Below are 15,743 nucleotides of genomic sequence, written 5' to 3'. Positions count from 1 at the left end.
CCCTATCCGGACTTTCCAAGTGGTTATCACTTATCGAGTGGAAATAGTCCGCGGTTTTGGTTGTACACCATTAGTCCTTACTACTTGAAACATCATTGAGACTCTATATGCTAGTACTGTGCTTTGACTCGTTTACCGACTCTATTGGGGTCATCAGGTGTCGGGATTGGGTACAGTTACAACACATGTAGGAGTCGATGCTTTGTTGTCAAGGATTCACCACATACTTGCGAGTGTGGATATCCTATGCAATCTGAGGAGATATTAGTGTGACGAATCTCTGGCCAGAGTACATGATGTGATTTAAGAAATGGTTTCTTAGTAGCACATGCGATGTCACTATTTGATCTTCAAGATGCATTGCATAGTTATCGAATCTCGAGCGACTCTCGATATACCAATGGTTGTTGATTTGATCGGGATATATGGATGAAGGGACCGTACTGTACGCTAACCAAAATCTACTGGTTCTTGTAGGCACTATCAGTGATACCTAGGGAATCATGGGGCGATGTTGCTAGGCGCTCATACCATGATTCGATGGGCAAGTCGGAAATTGTTGTTCCGAGTCACAAGGAGTTGTGAGCCCACGGCTAGCTGTATCCCTGAACCATTGAGGGTTACACAGTGTAATGGATTTTTAATCCCCGTTGAGATAGTTAAATTTAAAGAGTTAAATTTAATGAACGAAGAAGTTGGACTTTTTATTTAAGAGTAGAGGAGTAAGATTTCCTAAAATGACATAGGGATGGCCATTTTTGGAAATCACTGAATTCGGATTCAGAAAAATTTATCTTGACTTTAAAAGGTGCAGAAATGGTTTCTGTGCACATTGGTGAAATCGGTTTATCAATCGGAGTCACGATGAATTTTATATTAATTTCTGAACATGCGGGCTTTGCTTGTCGGGCCTGAACTTATGACTAATGGGCCCTAAGCTGTTAGTGGCCTACATTATAAATAAGTTATTGCAGTACAGAAATTACACACAACAGGTCACAATTTTCAAAAACCCTAAGTATTTTTCTAAAAAGTGGCCGCCCCCCTCCCTCTCTCTGACAGAAAAATCCAGCCTGTGATTTTGAATTACAGTCTGGTTTAACGATCAAATTCGTTAATCTCTTCGTAGAAAACTTCTGATAGATTTTCTAGTGCAATCTATCAGAGGGATTAAATCTCTGTTCGTGGACCTGATTGAAGAACAGTTCGTCCATCAGTTCCAGGGATATACAACAAGAGCAGAGAAATCTGTTGGTGTCCAATATCTCGATTCGAGATTAAAGGTAAAAATTTTATAATTGTTATTTAATTTTTACACACACAATTTAATCGTAAGGTTGATACCCATTATGGAATCGTTCCATACAAAATTTTTAAACTTCCGCTACACCGGGTATCAATCATAATTGATCTGATCGCCGCGTTCTCCACCAGTGGTATCAGAGCCAGGTTGCTCAGATCAAGCGATTAAATTAATCAATTGTACAAAAATTTTTAGGCCTCGGTTTTTGAAACAAAATAAATATTTTAAAAATAAAAAAAAAAATTATTTTTTTTCGGGCAAAAACCCGGGCAGCGATTGGATCGCTGCCCGGGGCAGCGATCGTCGCTGCCCTACGGGCAGCCGGGCTGCCCGGCCCGGGAACGTCCCGGGCGGGCCGGGGGAAAAATTATTTTTTTTAATTTTTTAAATTAAATTTTAATATGTTAAAATTCTATTTTTGGTCCGATCGAAAATTGTTTTGATTGGTCCACGAGGCGTCGGATCGAATTGTTCGAGTCCGAAAATTTTAAAATTGATTTTTGGATAAATTTGAATTTTTGGAAAATTTTAATATTTTATCCTTTAATTGAATTTTGAAATTAATTATTTTTGGTACAATTGATGATAAGATATGATCTTATGGATATATTGAGTAAAATATGATTTTATGTATAAAATTGGATTTTATAGATAAAATATGATTTTATTTGATAAAAAGATAAAATATGATTTTGTATGTAAAATAAGATTTTATGTATGAAATATGATTTTATCCTTTTAAATTTAAATTGCCATAGCATGTTATCCAATAAATTAATTTTGAATTAAATGTTATTGGATAAGGATGATCGATTGCCATGACCAATTTTGTAGGTGTATGTTAGGAATTTACATTTGTTTTATTGTTGTTGGTTTTATTAATGGGCCTGGTTTATGGCCCAAATATGAATGTCATATGTAATAAAAGTGGGCTTGGTTTATGGCCCGTTCCCACCCCTTAAAAATGTATCCCCTACTTGTCATTGTTATTTATTGTAAATACATTAGATTTAGTGGGAGATCAAGATTTGAAGATGGAGGTGGGCCCAGCAGACAATAAAGACAGAAGAAATGTAAATTGGAAGCAAATGTAATAGGATTGCATTGCATACTGCATATTACCTAGGATTGGACTAAGACTCGTGATTGGCAACCACGGGTCGATTAGAAATGGAATCGATCATCCTATATAATATGTGATATTATAGTTGTATGCATGTTTTAGACATAATTGTGTGAATCCGGCAAGCATACAAAAATTTTAAAAATGATGAGACAAATTTTTATAATTAAAAATCCCTCATTTTAAATATGATTTAAAATTGATATCAAGATAAATAAAGGAAATTTAAATTTGTTTAAATGTTCCTACCTTCCATCAACGATCAATGTATGAGATGCTACCCGCGGATACGGTTCGGCTCATATTATTGGGGGGGGCCCGTTCGTCGGAAAGCTGTACATTGGATCGACACATGTTGTAAGTTGGGTGGAACTCCCATGGGATCGGCTCATATTATTGGGGGATCCACATGGCGACCGTCCATCACAACTTAATATTGATGTGTCATCTTGACATGTCACAATAAACGGCGTCATATTATTGGGCCCTTATTGGACATGAGGTAAAAACATGGAGGTTGCTTTGGAAGCAATTGGGCTCTACCATTTGAAAATTATGGTTGGCTGATATTATTCGGGACCCAAGTTTGTCAATTGGATTCCATGTTCTCACTAAGGAAAACAGTTTCCCGTTTTCACTAGAGGGTAGTGAAATCGTTAAAATAGTGGGAGTGAGATTCATAAAATAAATTTCGCCTATTTTATGTCTTAGTAAATTGCTTAAACAATCACTGATATTTGTCTGTTTCTTTTCAGTATTTCATACGATGAATTCGCGTAATCCACTTTTCTCAATCCTCGAACAAAATAAGTTGACTGGCGCAAACTATACGGAATGGTTCCGTAAGTTGAAGATTGTCTTGACTTCGGAGAAGATGCTCTACGTGTTAGAAAAATCTCCTCCGAAGGAAGCACCAGCTGACGTAAGTCCGGAGGAGTTAGCCAAGCTTGATACATGGTGGGACCATGATATCAAGACCAAATGCTATATGCAAGCCTCGATGTCTGATGAACTCCAGAGGCGATTTGAGGACACCGTGAATGCTGCTGACATTCACGTTCAACTCAAGGAACTTTTTGGAGCTCAATTGAGGGCTGAAAGGTTCGCTACTGTAAAGGAGCTAATGACGTGTCGCATGCGTGAAGGGACTTCGGTCCGTGATCATGGGGTACGAGTGATTTGGCTCATACAGAAGTTGGTAACCCTTGATTTGGTGTTGGAGCATGAACTCAACGTGGACTTACTACTTCTGTCTCTTCCTTCTTCGTTTGACGGATTTGTGGTAAATTTCAATATGAACAAGATAGAGGCCTCCCTTGAAGAGATGGTCAATATGCTTGTGACATATGAATCCACATTAAAGAAGGATAAACCGGCTTTCTTGGTGGGCTCCTCTTCTTCTGCTAAGAAGGGGCCAAGTACAAAGGGTAAGAAACGTTCTGCCCCACCCAAGAAAGTCGAACCCGAGAAGAAGTACAAGACAAAGGCTTCAAACATGGAAAAATCCAAGGATGTTTGCCATTATTGCAAGAAGCCCGGTCATTGGAAGCGTAACTGCAAGGAATATCTAGAGCAGTTGCGAACTGCAAAGGGTATGTTCTATATTGAAATAAATGTTTCACTTAATACTACTTCTTGGGTATTGGATACCGGATGTGGATCTCACATTTGCAATGATTTGCAGGTGATGACAAGAAGTCGCAGGCTTAGGATGGGTGAGACCCAGCTGAGGCTCGGAAATGGTTCCAGAGTTGAAGCAAAAGCCGTGGGAGATGTTTATTTAATTTTACAGAACGGTTTTAAGTTACTTTTAAGAGATGTTTTATTTGTTCCGGATTTGATTAAAAACATTATTTCTGTTTCTATGCTTGATAGAGATGGTTATTCTTGCAATTTTGTGAATGAGATTTGCAATATTTACAAGAATGAATGTTTAATTGGAAATGGACAACTTGAAAACGATCTATACAACTTAAAACTAAAAGACGTTCCAATAAATTATGTTGATAAACCGGCAACAACAAACAAAAGGAAAATCGATAGCCAAAACCCGGCAAACCTTTGGCACGCTAGGCTAGGTCATATTTCCTCAAGGAGGATGAACAAGCTAGTGGGAGAGGGCATGTTTGATATGTCTGATATTAACTCTCTACCTACTTGTGAATCCTGCCTAAAAGGAAAAATGACTAAATCTCCTTTTAAGGGGAAACCTGAGCGTAGTCAAAATCTGTTGGATTTGATCCATACAGATGTTTGTGGTCCATTTAGAGTTGGGACTCAATATGGCCACACCTACTTCATTACCTTTACTGATGATTATTCAAGGTATGGGTATTTATATTTAATGAAATATAAGTATGAAGCATTTGAAAAGTTCAAAGAATTCAAGGCTGAAGTAGAAAACAAGCTAAGTAAAAGTATTAAAGCACTTCGATCGGATCGAGGTGGAGAATACTTGAGTACCGAGTTTTTGGACTATCTAAAAGAGAATGGGATTCTCTCTCAGTGGACTCCTCCTATGACACCACAGCTGAATGGTGTATCGGAGCGTCGTAATCGAACTTTGTTGGACATGGTTCGATCCATGATGAGCTTCACTGAGCTTCCACCTTTGTTTTGGGGCTATGCGCTTGAAACGGCGGTATTGTTGTTGAACAACGTCCACACTAAAGCAGTGGATAAAACACCATACGAGTTATGGAATGGCAAAGCTCCTAAGTATTCGTACTTGAGGATTTGGGGATGTCCTGCTTACGTGAAGCGGACAGTGGGAGATAAGTTGGATAGTCGATCCAGCTTATGTTATTTTGTAGGGTATCCGAAGAATTCAATCGGATATTATTTCTATTATCCTGCTGAAACAAAGGTGTTTGTTTCAAGGAATGCCACCTTCTTGGAGAAGGAGTTCTTATTGGATAAGAAAGGCAAGATGATGGAACTCGAAGAAATTCGAGAAGAACCCGAAATACAAAATAACGATCCTACACCTCAGGAACCATTGCTGGACACGCCTGTACCTAGAAGATCCGAGAGGACTTCTAGACCTCCTATTCGATATGGTCTTCTTCTTGAAGGGGATCAAGATGAACCCGAAGTTGGATGTGATCCAAGAAACTTCAAGGAAGCAATTTCTGATGCGGATTCAAATTTATGGCTTGAAGCTATGCAGTCGGAAATAGATTCGATGCATACAAACCAAGTTTGGTCTTTAGTAGATCCTCCCGATGGAATTGTTCCAATAGGGTGTAAATGGATCTACAAGAGAAAGCTTGGGCCTGATGGTAAGGTATTGACCTACAAGGCGCGATTGGTGGCAAAAGGTTATACTCAAAGACAAGGAGTTGACTATGATGAAACCTTTTCGCCAGTTGCAATGTTCAAGTCCATAAGAATCCTTATTGCCATAGCTGCATGGTATGACTATGAGATATGACAAATGGATGTGAAGACTGCTTTTCTTAATGGAGACATTAAGGAAGAAATCTATATGAAGCAGCCTGAGGGGTACACATCCATGGGAAGCGAGCATAAGGTATGCAAGCTTCAGAGATCAATTTATGGTCTAAAACAAGCATCAAGAAGTTGGAACCAGAAATTTGATGAAACAATAAAAGATTTTGGTTTCATCAAGAATCCGGAGGAACCATGCGTGTACAAGAAAGTAGTTAAGGATGCTGTGACATTCTTAGTACTTTATGTTGATGACATCCTACTCATTGGGAATGATGTAGGGATGTTACAGTCAACAAAGATATGGTTATCAGGTAGATTCTCGATGAAGGATTTGGGTGAGGCATCCTATATTCTTGGGATACAGATCTATAGAGATAGATCTAAGAGAATGATAGGACTCACTCAATCAACCTACATCGACACCATATTGAAACGGTTTTCAATGGATGGGTCCAAGAGAGGACATCTACCCATGTGTCATGGAGTTTCTCTATCCAAGTCTATGTGTCCCAAGACTGATGAAGAGATAGAGAAAATGACACATGTACCATATGCGTCAGCCATAGGTAGTATCATGTATGGGATGATATCTACCAGACCGGATGTAGCATTTGCTCTGAGTGTCACGAGCAGATATCAAGCTAATCCCGGTCAAATGCATTGGAAAGCCGTGAAGGACATTCTTAAGTACTTACGAAGGACTAAGAATATGTTCATGGTATATGGAGGAAGAGAATTAAAATTGGAAGGCTATACCGACTCTAGCTTCCAAAGTGACGTGGATGACTCGAAGTCAACCTCTGGATTTGTGTTCATGCTCAATGGCGGTGCTGTCTCTTGGAAGAGTTCCAAGCAGGACACCACAGAGGATTCCACCACTGAAGCTGAATACATTGCAGCATCAGCTGCTGCTAAAGAGGCAGTTTGGATGAGGAATTTCGTCCAAGAGTTGGGCGTTATTCCTGAAGTTGTTGGTCCAGTCCCGGTGTACTGTGACAACACGGGTGCCGTTGCTCAGGCAAAGGAACCAAGGTCTCATCAAAGATCCAAACACGTACTGAGGAAATACCACATCATCCGGGAGATTGTGGAAAGAGGAGACATCACTGTCGAAAGAGTGGCCTCTGCAGACAATATCGCTGATCCACTTACTAAGCCCTTGCCAGGACCATTATTTGACAAACATCGCGAAACAATGGGTCTACGTAGTATGACTAGTTGGCTATAGGGCAAGTGGGAGATTGAAAGAGTGGGTGCCCGGTGAGCCAACTTGTGGCTAAGGGCTTTGATGACTCTTTGTATAAACAATCTTTTGTTTAATATAATTTACACTTTTATTAATGGCAATGACTTTATCTTTCTTCATATTGTTATATTGTGATATACTATTGTTGTTTTGATAAAGACCTTGAATATACTATAGTGTATGTAAGATGTGGTAGAACATGGAGATGTCTATCATGAAACACATCTTATAGTCACTGTATATTCTAAACTGTTCCTAGTCGATTGAGCCGTCCGATAATAAGGATAAGGATCGCTCGAGTTTTAGACTAGCATTTGCGATGCAGAGTACCACGTTTCATTGGTAGGGAACATAGAGATGTTCAAAGCATGCAAATGGATATTCATATGATGAATGATCGAACTACCCTATCCGGACTTTCCAAGTGGTTATCACTTATCGAGTGGAAATAGTCCGCGGTTTTGGTTGTACACCATTAGTCCTTACTACTTGAAACATCATTGAGACTCTATATGCTAGTACTGTGCTTTGACTCGTTTACCGACTCTATTGGGGTCATCAGGTGTCGGGATTGGGTACAGTTACAACACATGTAGGAGTCGATGCTTTGTTGTCAAGGATTCACCACATACTTGCGAGTGTGGATATCCTATGCGATCTGAGGAGATATTAGTGTGACGAATCTCTGGCCAGAGTACATGATGTGATTTAAGAAATGGTTTCTTAGTAGCACATGCGATGTCACTATTTGATCTTCAAGATGCATTGCATAGTTATCGAATCTCGAGCGACTCTCGATATACCAATGGTTGTTGATTCGATCGGGATATATGGATGAAGGGACCGTACTGTACGCTAACCAAAATCTACTGGTTCTTGTAGGCACTATCAGTGATACCTAGGGAATCATGGGGCGATGTTGCTAGGCGCTCATACCATGATTCGATGGGCAAGTCGGAAATAGTCACAAGGAGTTGTGAGCCCACGGCTAGCTGTATCCCTGAACCATTGAGGGTCACACAGTGTAATGGATTTTTAATCCCCGTTGAGATAGTTAAATTTAAAGAGTTAAATTTAATGAACGAAGAAGTTGGACTTCTTATTTAAGAGTAGAGGAGTAAGATTTCCTAAAATGACATAGGGATGGCCATTTTTGGAAATCACTGAATTCGGATTCAGAAAAATTTATCTTGACTTTAAAAGGTGCAGAAATGGTTTCTGTGCACATTGGTGAAATCGGTTTATCAATCGGAGTCACGATGAATTTTATATTAATTTCTGAACATGCGGGCTTTGCTTGTCGGGCCTGAACTTATGACTAATGGGCCCTAAGCTGTTAGTGGCCTACATTATAAATAAGTTATTGCAGTACAGAAATTACACACAACAGGTCACAATTTTCAAAAACCCTAAGTATTTTTCTAAAAAGTGGCCGCCCCCCTCCCTCTCTCTGACAGAAAAATCCAGCCTGTGATTTTGAATTACAGTCTGGTTTAACGGATCAAATTTGTTAATCTCTTCGTAAAAAACTTCTGATAGATTTTCTAGTGCAATCTATCAGAGGGATTAAATCTCTGTTCGTGGACCTGATTGAAGAACAGTTCGTCCATCAGTTCCAGGGATATACAACAAGAGCAGAGAAATCTGTTGGTGTCCAATATCTCGATTCGAGATTAAAGGTAAAAATTTTATAATTGTTATTTAATTTTTACACACACAATTTAATCGTAAGGTTGATACCCATTATGGAATCGTTCCATACAAAATTTTTAAACTTCCGCTGCACCGGGTATCAATCATAATTGATCTGATCGCCGCGTTCTCCAACAGTGATTGTCCAGAACCTCTCTGAGGACACACCCTCGCAAAATGGCCAGGCAGATGGCATATATGGCAACTCCCAAATACACCTCGACACTGATCCGTCGTATGAATTCCACCACAACTGTTACAAACCATTCCAGACTTCGGTTTCGAACCACTTGAACTCGATGAACTGCTCCCTGATCTCTTAAACTGTTTTCCTCGAGCTTGCCAAAACTTCTTTTTACCACTGCTGCTACCACCGCTTTCAAATCGAGAAGATTGTTGTGAGATTGGAGCTGGAGGTTGTGACTGTCTCGGAGGCTGAGCAATATACGAAGCTCCTCGCTGTTGTATCAAACCAGCTTCCGCTCCCTTGGCATTGTTCAAAGCCTCAGCAAAAGTATTTGGTCGCTTTGTTTTTACCAGAGTAAAGACCTACGGAGTCAATCAATTAATGAACTGATCAGCCATTGCCTCGTCACTATCGACAACAAGTAGAGCAAAGCGCAGTAAGGTAGAAAACTTGGCAGCATATTCTTCAATGTTTAAGTTTCCCTGCTTCAGATTGGCAAATTCAGCACCCTTGTCCTTGCGGTAAGACAACGGGAAGAAGCATTGGTAAAACTCAGTTTTGAAGACTGTCCAGGTGAGTACAGTTCCTCTAAGCTCCAAGGCCTTCTTGGTAGTGAACCACCAACTCTTTGCAACCTCATGCAGTTGGTGCCCTATCAATCGAATTCTCCGCTCATCTCCATAATCAAGTGAGTCAAATAACATCTCTATATCATCAAGCCTGCCCTCACATTCAACTGCATTATCAGTAACTTTTAATGTTGGCGGTTTGTAGGATTTAAAGCGTTTAAGCAAAGTTTCCATTGAAGTAGCTGTCATATCCGTCATATCTTGAGAAGTAATTCCCTGTTCATTACTCGGAACAGCATCTTGAGGCACAATCGGTGTTACTACTGTCTGTTCTGGCAGAGGAGTATGAACTGTCTGTTCTAGTATAGGAGTAGGAACCTGTGGTCTAAGAGGAGGTTGTCCTGGTCGTCGAGAAATATCTGATTACCAAAATGGTTAGGATACCATAATCATCAAATCTATCTCAGACCTCCTCCGATCATCTTACCTCTGATCAAGACTCGGTTCTGATTTAATCGTAAATAAATAATCGAAGTACTCATACAAGACATGCTTCCAAACAATTCAGATAATCAGGTAGCACGACATTAATAACAGAACACATGCTCTAATCGCGTCAGATAATCCAAGAAGCATGTGTCTTAACCAATCGTAACAACGTACTTTCAAAAAAAATGACCAAAATAAAATAATTAAGTACTTGAAAGTAAAGCATGCTAGCACTAAGAACATGTAACTAAAGTACTCAAATAAATACATCATATCATGCTAACATACACAAGCAAGGAAGATGACTCGATCTACTCCACTCGCTATCTAACTCAGTCCAGAATTTTCTCGCTCTGATACCACCTGTTGTGGAGACCCGAGTTCTAATCTCTCATTTCAATACAATTAGCCACTTAATCATAATTAATAGCCAAGCATCAAAGACTAAATAAAATATAATTTTTTTTAAAATTGGAGCACCTCGCTCGATATGTGAAAAGCACCCGATCGAGCGAGCGAGCCCTGAAGCCCAACCCCTTGGGTTGGAAAATATTTTGGCCTCGCTCGATCGGCCAATCTTCACCGATCGAGCGAGCCAAAATGCTCACTACACTGCCTCCAAAATAAGGGCCTCGCTCGATCGGTAATAATCACCCGATCGAGCGGGCTCACGTCCAGAAAAAGGAAACAGAAATTTTTGCTGTCAAAGCCTAGCAATTCCTTATAACATGCTCTAGTAATCTCATGGTATAATTGTACATCAACAATTCAATCTTGTAATCACAACTAACATACATCCTAAACATGATATAGTTGAAGACGAACAAGATCATACCATATACTAGAATATAATCTCATGCACAGTACTACAACAAATATGTTAATTAACCACACTAAAACGACAACGGTTTTATGTGTAAACTGTTGTCTTTTAGTCTTTGACAACGGTTTTTACAAAAACCGTTGTTGTTGATCGTATTTTAATTAATAACGACAACTGTTTTTAAAAAACCGTGGTCGTATATTTGTCAAAGACAACGGTTATAAAAACCATTGTCTATGAGCACGTTTTTGGTGGCCTACAACAACGGTTTTAATTAACCGTTGTCTATGTGCTTTTTTTTTGGGTCTACGACAACACATTTTTAAATCTGTTGTCGTTGTTATTTTTTTATTTGTTTTTATTTTTTAAAAAAATTAAAAAATATATAATCCCATATATATATACATAAGAACCTTCTACACACTCACGCACGCTTGAGTGCCCCCTTCAAGTGCGATCGAGAAAACGAAACCCAATCCCTAGCCCCAACCCGTCGCCCCTTCAACCCTGCTCTTCTCCGGCGCCCTAGACGTCGATTGTTCACCGGAAACTAATCTTTCGACCTCCTTCAGCTAGCCCAAGCCTTAGCAACTCCAATCGTGACTTGAATATCAAGTTTACAGCTTAGATCGACAGTACACTCGCGACCATCACTGTGTAAGTTTTGTTTCTTTGTTCTCTAGCTTCGTTCTCTTGCTTTGTGGTCTTGTTTGGGCTTTTGATGAATATGTGGAGAAAAAGGGTTAAATATTGTCGTGAATCTCTTCGTTTTTCAGGTCTAGTAGATGCTAATGTCTAGGTTTCTAGTCGTGAACATCTTTTAGTAGATGCTAAGGTCTAGGTTTCCAGTCATGAATATCTTCGATTTTCCGGCAGATTTCTTGTCGATTTCTATGGTTTCTGGTTGTGGGTAGATAGTGTCTGAGATGAGAGAAATTCTGAAACCATAGTAGCTCAGTATTTTCGATGCTTTTTTAATAGCTGATGATTTTAGTTGACGATGATGGAAAAGCCTTTCCATCTATAAATCACGCGCCATGGTTCATGGTTATGCTTGCTGACTTTGTGATATCATTTTTCCTCTTCGTAGTTGGTGTTTCTGTGAGTCTCGTGTTCAAGGCATGCAGAATTAAAAAAATGGCATAAATTTTGTTGTTGCTGAAGTCTGTGAACTCCGTAAAGTGGAGTTTGGTCGATTAGTTTTTGGTGGGTGAATCGGTGCAGCTTGCATAAACTGAGGTGCTAATTAGAAAATCTTTTTTGTATAACATTTCTGTATAAGAAAAGACTTGGAGAGATGCTTAATTTCACTTTCTAGATGAAAGATTTTTCAACAAATGGGATTACTGCAGTTATGAAAACTTTCAAGAACCTTTTCCACCGCAGCCATTTTCCTTCCTCGCATACCGCTGAACATGTACGGCGATGGAGACAAAGACGACGACGACATACCTCCATTACCCTTTAAGCTGTCCAATGAAACTGTCGGTGATCCTGTCGAAAAACCCACACCAATATTATTTCCTAAGTCGTGAATTCCCAATCCTCCACCCTATAACATTGTATTGTTCTGTACTATCCCTGTATTACTATTGTTCATTTTCGGACTTGTAATATTCCCCAGGATTCCGGCTCTAGCACCCAAAGTACTACTCAACTGACCATTGCTTGTGACCACTGCCGGAGAATGACGCAACTGTTGTTGTGGCTCCTGCTTGCCCCCGAAATTTGTGTTCAATGTTGTATTAGCTTGTTGCATAGTGATCAGATTGCTACAACTTTCAGCATTAATCCCACCATTATTGATAGTTTTCATAACTGCAGTACTCCCATTTTCTTGCTCATGGTTTTCAAATCTGAAATCCCAATTATTAATGGAAGGATCATTACGCTTTCCAGCTCTATGAACATCGTCATCTCTAACGACCCCGGCTTTCACCAAGATATATTGTTTTGCCTTAACTTTAACTTTATGATATTCATCTATTTGATTTTTCTTACATCAATTTGAATGGTTTGATGTACTGACTTTTGAGTTTTATTCGATTTATTTACTTTAAGTGTACGATAAATCTCAGTGGTAATTTTTTTAATGATATCGTTTAGGGATCTTGTGGATCATGCTGGTCATTTAGCACAACAGGAGCATTAGAAGGTGCAAATTATTTGGCGACCGGGAACCTTGTGAGTCTCAGTGAGCAACATCTTGTGGATTGTGACCACGAGGTTTGGCCTTCGATATGTCCCTCTCATTTCAGCCTCTTTAACGTTTGGTATTAAAGTGAGTAATGAAATCGAAATGTCCAAGGATTTTTACAATTCAAGGAATCTGTTATACAGTCATGCTTTTTTTTATCCTTGGAAGCTATGTTATTTTATTAATTTTGCTTCGATCACATTTAAAAATGTAGACTTGTAGCGGATAAAAGTCAAAATTTAGAACAATGAATGTGAACACGATAAAGTTGTTCTCGTATTCTCCCCAGCATGCACCAAGGTATCTTCTTAATCTTCCCGACAACTGATTACCAAATTTTATTTTGTCTAGGTGATCTTTCTTTCTACGGATTATCTTAATGGTCTCAACCATTGCTTGATGCTAGAGTCATTATCTGATGTTGTCTTGCAGGCCAAACTCCTTAAAGCTCGACTATTAATAACATCCAAAGATTATTCAAGTGTCATATCTGAGGCAGGATACATTCTTAAAGAGGAGGATGATAATTTAGAGGCCTTAATTTTGCGTGGATGTGCGTACTATTATTTAGCTAATCACGATGTTGCCACCAGGTGTGTTATGAATAATCATGAAATGATTTTCATTTTCCCCACAACTCCACCCATGAGTTTTGAGGCAGTGGAATAGGAATAGGAATATGAATTGGATTAGGATTGGTAGAAGCGGTTATCATATGCTGCTGTAATTATTTGGAACTTGGAAATTTTATCTAAACCTTTTCTCTCACTTTCCTCTCCTTAGGCATTACCAGTTGGGTCTTCGTCTCGACCCCGAGCATGGTGAATTAAAGAAAGCATATTTTGGATTGAAAAATTTGATCAAAAAGACTAAAAGTGTGAGTGATTTATTCCACATCAAGGTATGTGACATTTATTCGATCTAATCTTTGTATTGCTTTATGCATCACACATGCAGATGATAATGCAAGCAAGGGTAAGCTTCGCCTGGCGGTGGAGGAATATAAATCAGCTATTGCCTTAGATCCAAACCACACTGCACATAATGTGAACCTTCATCTTGGTTTGTGTAAGGTCTTGGTGAAGCTTGGTAGGGGGCAGGATGCTGTGACAAGTTGCACTTAAGTACTTGAAATTGATGGGGATTCAGTTGAAGCTATAACACATGTATGTGTCTTCTGTTATTTCTAATGTTTCTGCTGTCTGTTTTAAAAGCCACATGGATACTTTTCGCATCTGTTCTGTTTCTTGAATTAAACTATATCTTTTAAGTTCAGTTTTTAATTTTGAACCTAATCTTCCAGAGGGGTGAAGCTAAGCTTGTAATTGAAGATTGGGAAGGAGATGTGGCTGATCTAAAATCAGCCTATGAGAAGTCACCCCAGGTTGGTCACTTTGGTTTCTAATATATAATAATGTATTCCATATTTTCTGACTTATGATAGGGTGTCCATTTTTGTTGGAATTAATGTCTAGGACGTTGACGGACATTGATTTTTTTACTGTGAAAAAATATGTTTTATATAAAACTAATAAATTATTAAACCTAAAAAATCTTTGTTTATCTAACTGTGCATGACTCTCATGTTAAAGTTTTTTATTTGTCTAAATCCAAGCAGTTCGATTTCTATTTTTCTATTATTGTCTGTGTGTATTTTTTTTTTCTCTTGGCTTGAACATAGTTTTATATATGCGTGCATTCTGATTTTGTTTGTACTATATATGCATTTTTGGTATTAATGTAATTGAATTCATTCTTTGTTTAAGATGAACTGGTATTAAACTTTGTATATTAAACACACGCAAAGCGTGTGCCACGACATTCTAGTATATGTCTTCATCAACAATTGTTTTCTTGCAGGATATGTCTTCAATTCCATAAGAAAAAGTGATATCCAGCACATGCTCTTCACGTACAAGAGAATAATTGTGAAAGTACAACAAAAATCAAGTCTCTAGATGCTTAAAAATTTGTCTGTACATGGACAGCGGTATGGCAGTTTTCTTGACGTTGCTGCGTACCAGCGTCGAAAATTCATGAAGTATCAAATTTCTTCCAATCGAATTCGTCGAGTTAGTCCACAGCCACATCTCTCTTTGTCTCCACGCACAAATTTCACCATTTTTCCTTTTATTTTTTCCCCTAAATTACAGATAGCGGATCGGGGATTTCCAGCGTCGATTTGCTGAAATGGCTTCGAAACGGATTTGGTTGGAGCTCAAGATCTTCAGAGAGATCCACCCACTTCATGCAGCGCTGGTAAACTTACTTATAATTTTTTTGTTTCAATTTTGTAACGCCCCGTTTTTATCTTAAATGAGTTTATTTGAGATAATCGGAGATTTCAGAGTTCAAGAGACGACTTGTATTTGATCAGGGACTACTTTGCAAATTTTGGAATTTTCAGGGACTAAAACGCAAATTTGGACTTTTATATAATATCTAAGCTCCTTTGACTTGTCTTCATTCATCATCCTTCCCCTCCAAGCCGTGTCCCTCCATTGAAGGCGACTCCGAAGCTTTCCAAGCTTTGGGATTTCATCCCGAGCTCGATCCGTCCGTTAGAAATTATTTCTGAAGGCAGATTAGCGATCACGGCTGAGAGAGCTTCGTTATACCGTAAGTATTTCTCCGATCGGATATGTTTTGTTTTTCGGAAGT

At 38.9% G+C, this 15,743-nt stretch overlaps 1 protein-coding gene across 1 annotated transcript; it reads left to right on the top strand.

Annotated features, from left to right (window-relative positions):
- Window positions 1-13,329: 13,329 nt before the first annotated feature.
- On the top strand, window positions 13,330-15,271 carry LOC140862127 (dnaJ protein P58IPK homolog B-like). The gene is made up of 7 exons (XM_073265131.1): window positions 13,330-13,335; window positions 13,434-13,675; window positions 13,866-13,957; window positions 14,040-14,188; window positions 14,386-14,466; window positions 15,071-15,154; window positions 15,236-15,271. Exons 1-7 carry the CDS (start codon window positions 13,330-13,332, stop codon window positions 15,269-15,271), a joined length of 690 nt encoding a protein of 229 aa, XP_073121232.1.
- Window positions 15,272-15,743: the final 472 nt, after the last annotated feature.

The sequence above is a fragment of the Henckelia pumila genome, chromosome 4, assembly GCF_033568475.1.
Source record: "Henckelia pumila isolate YLH828 chromosome 4, ASM3356847v2, whole genome shotgun sequence".
Lineage (NCBI taxonomy): Eukaryota > Viridiplantae > Streptophyta > Magnoliopsida > Lamiales > Gesneriaceae > Henckelia > Henckelia pumila.
Note: the sequence above shows the minus strand (reverse complement) of the source record. Positions and strands in the feature narration are given on the sequence as shown.

Coding starts and splice junctions, on each gene's coding strand:
- LOC140862127 (XM_073265131.1), top strand. Junction 13,676..13,865: donor AATCACGATGTTGCCACCAG/GTGTGTTATGAA, acceptor TCCTCTCCTTAG/GCATTACCAGTTGGGTCTTC. Junction 14,189..14,385: donor TTGGTAGGGGGCAGGATGCT/GTGACAAGTTGC, acceptor CTAATCTTCCAG/AGGGGTGAAGCTAAGCTTGT.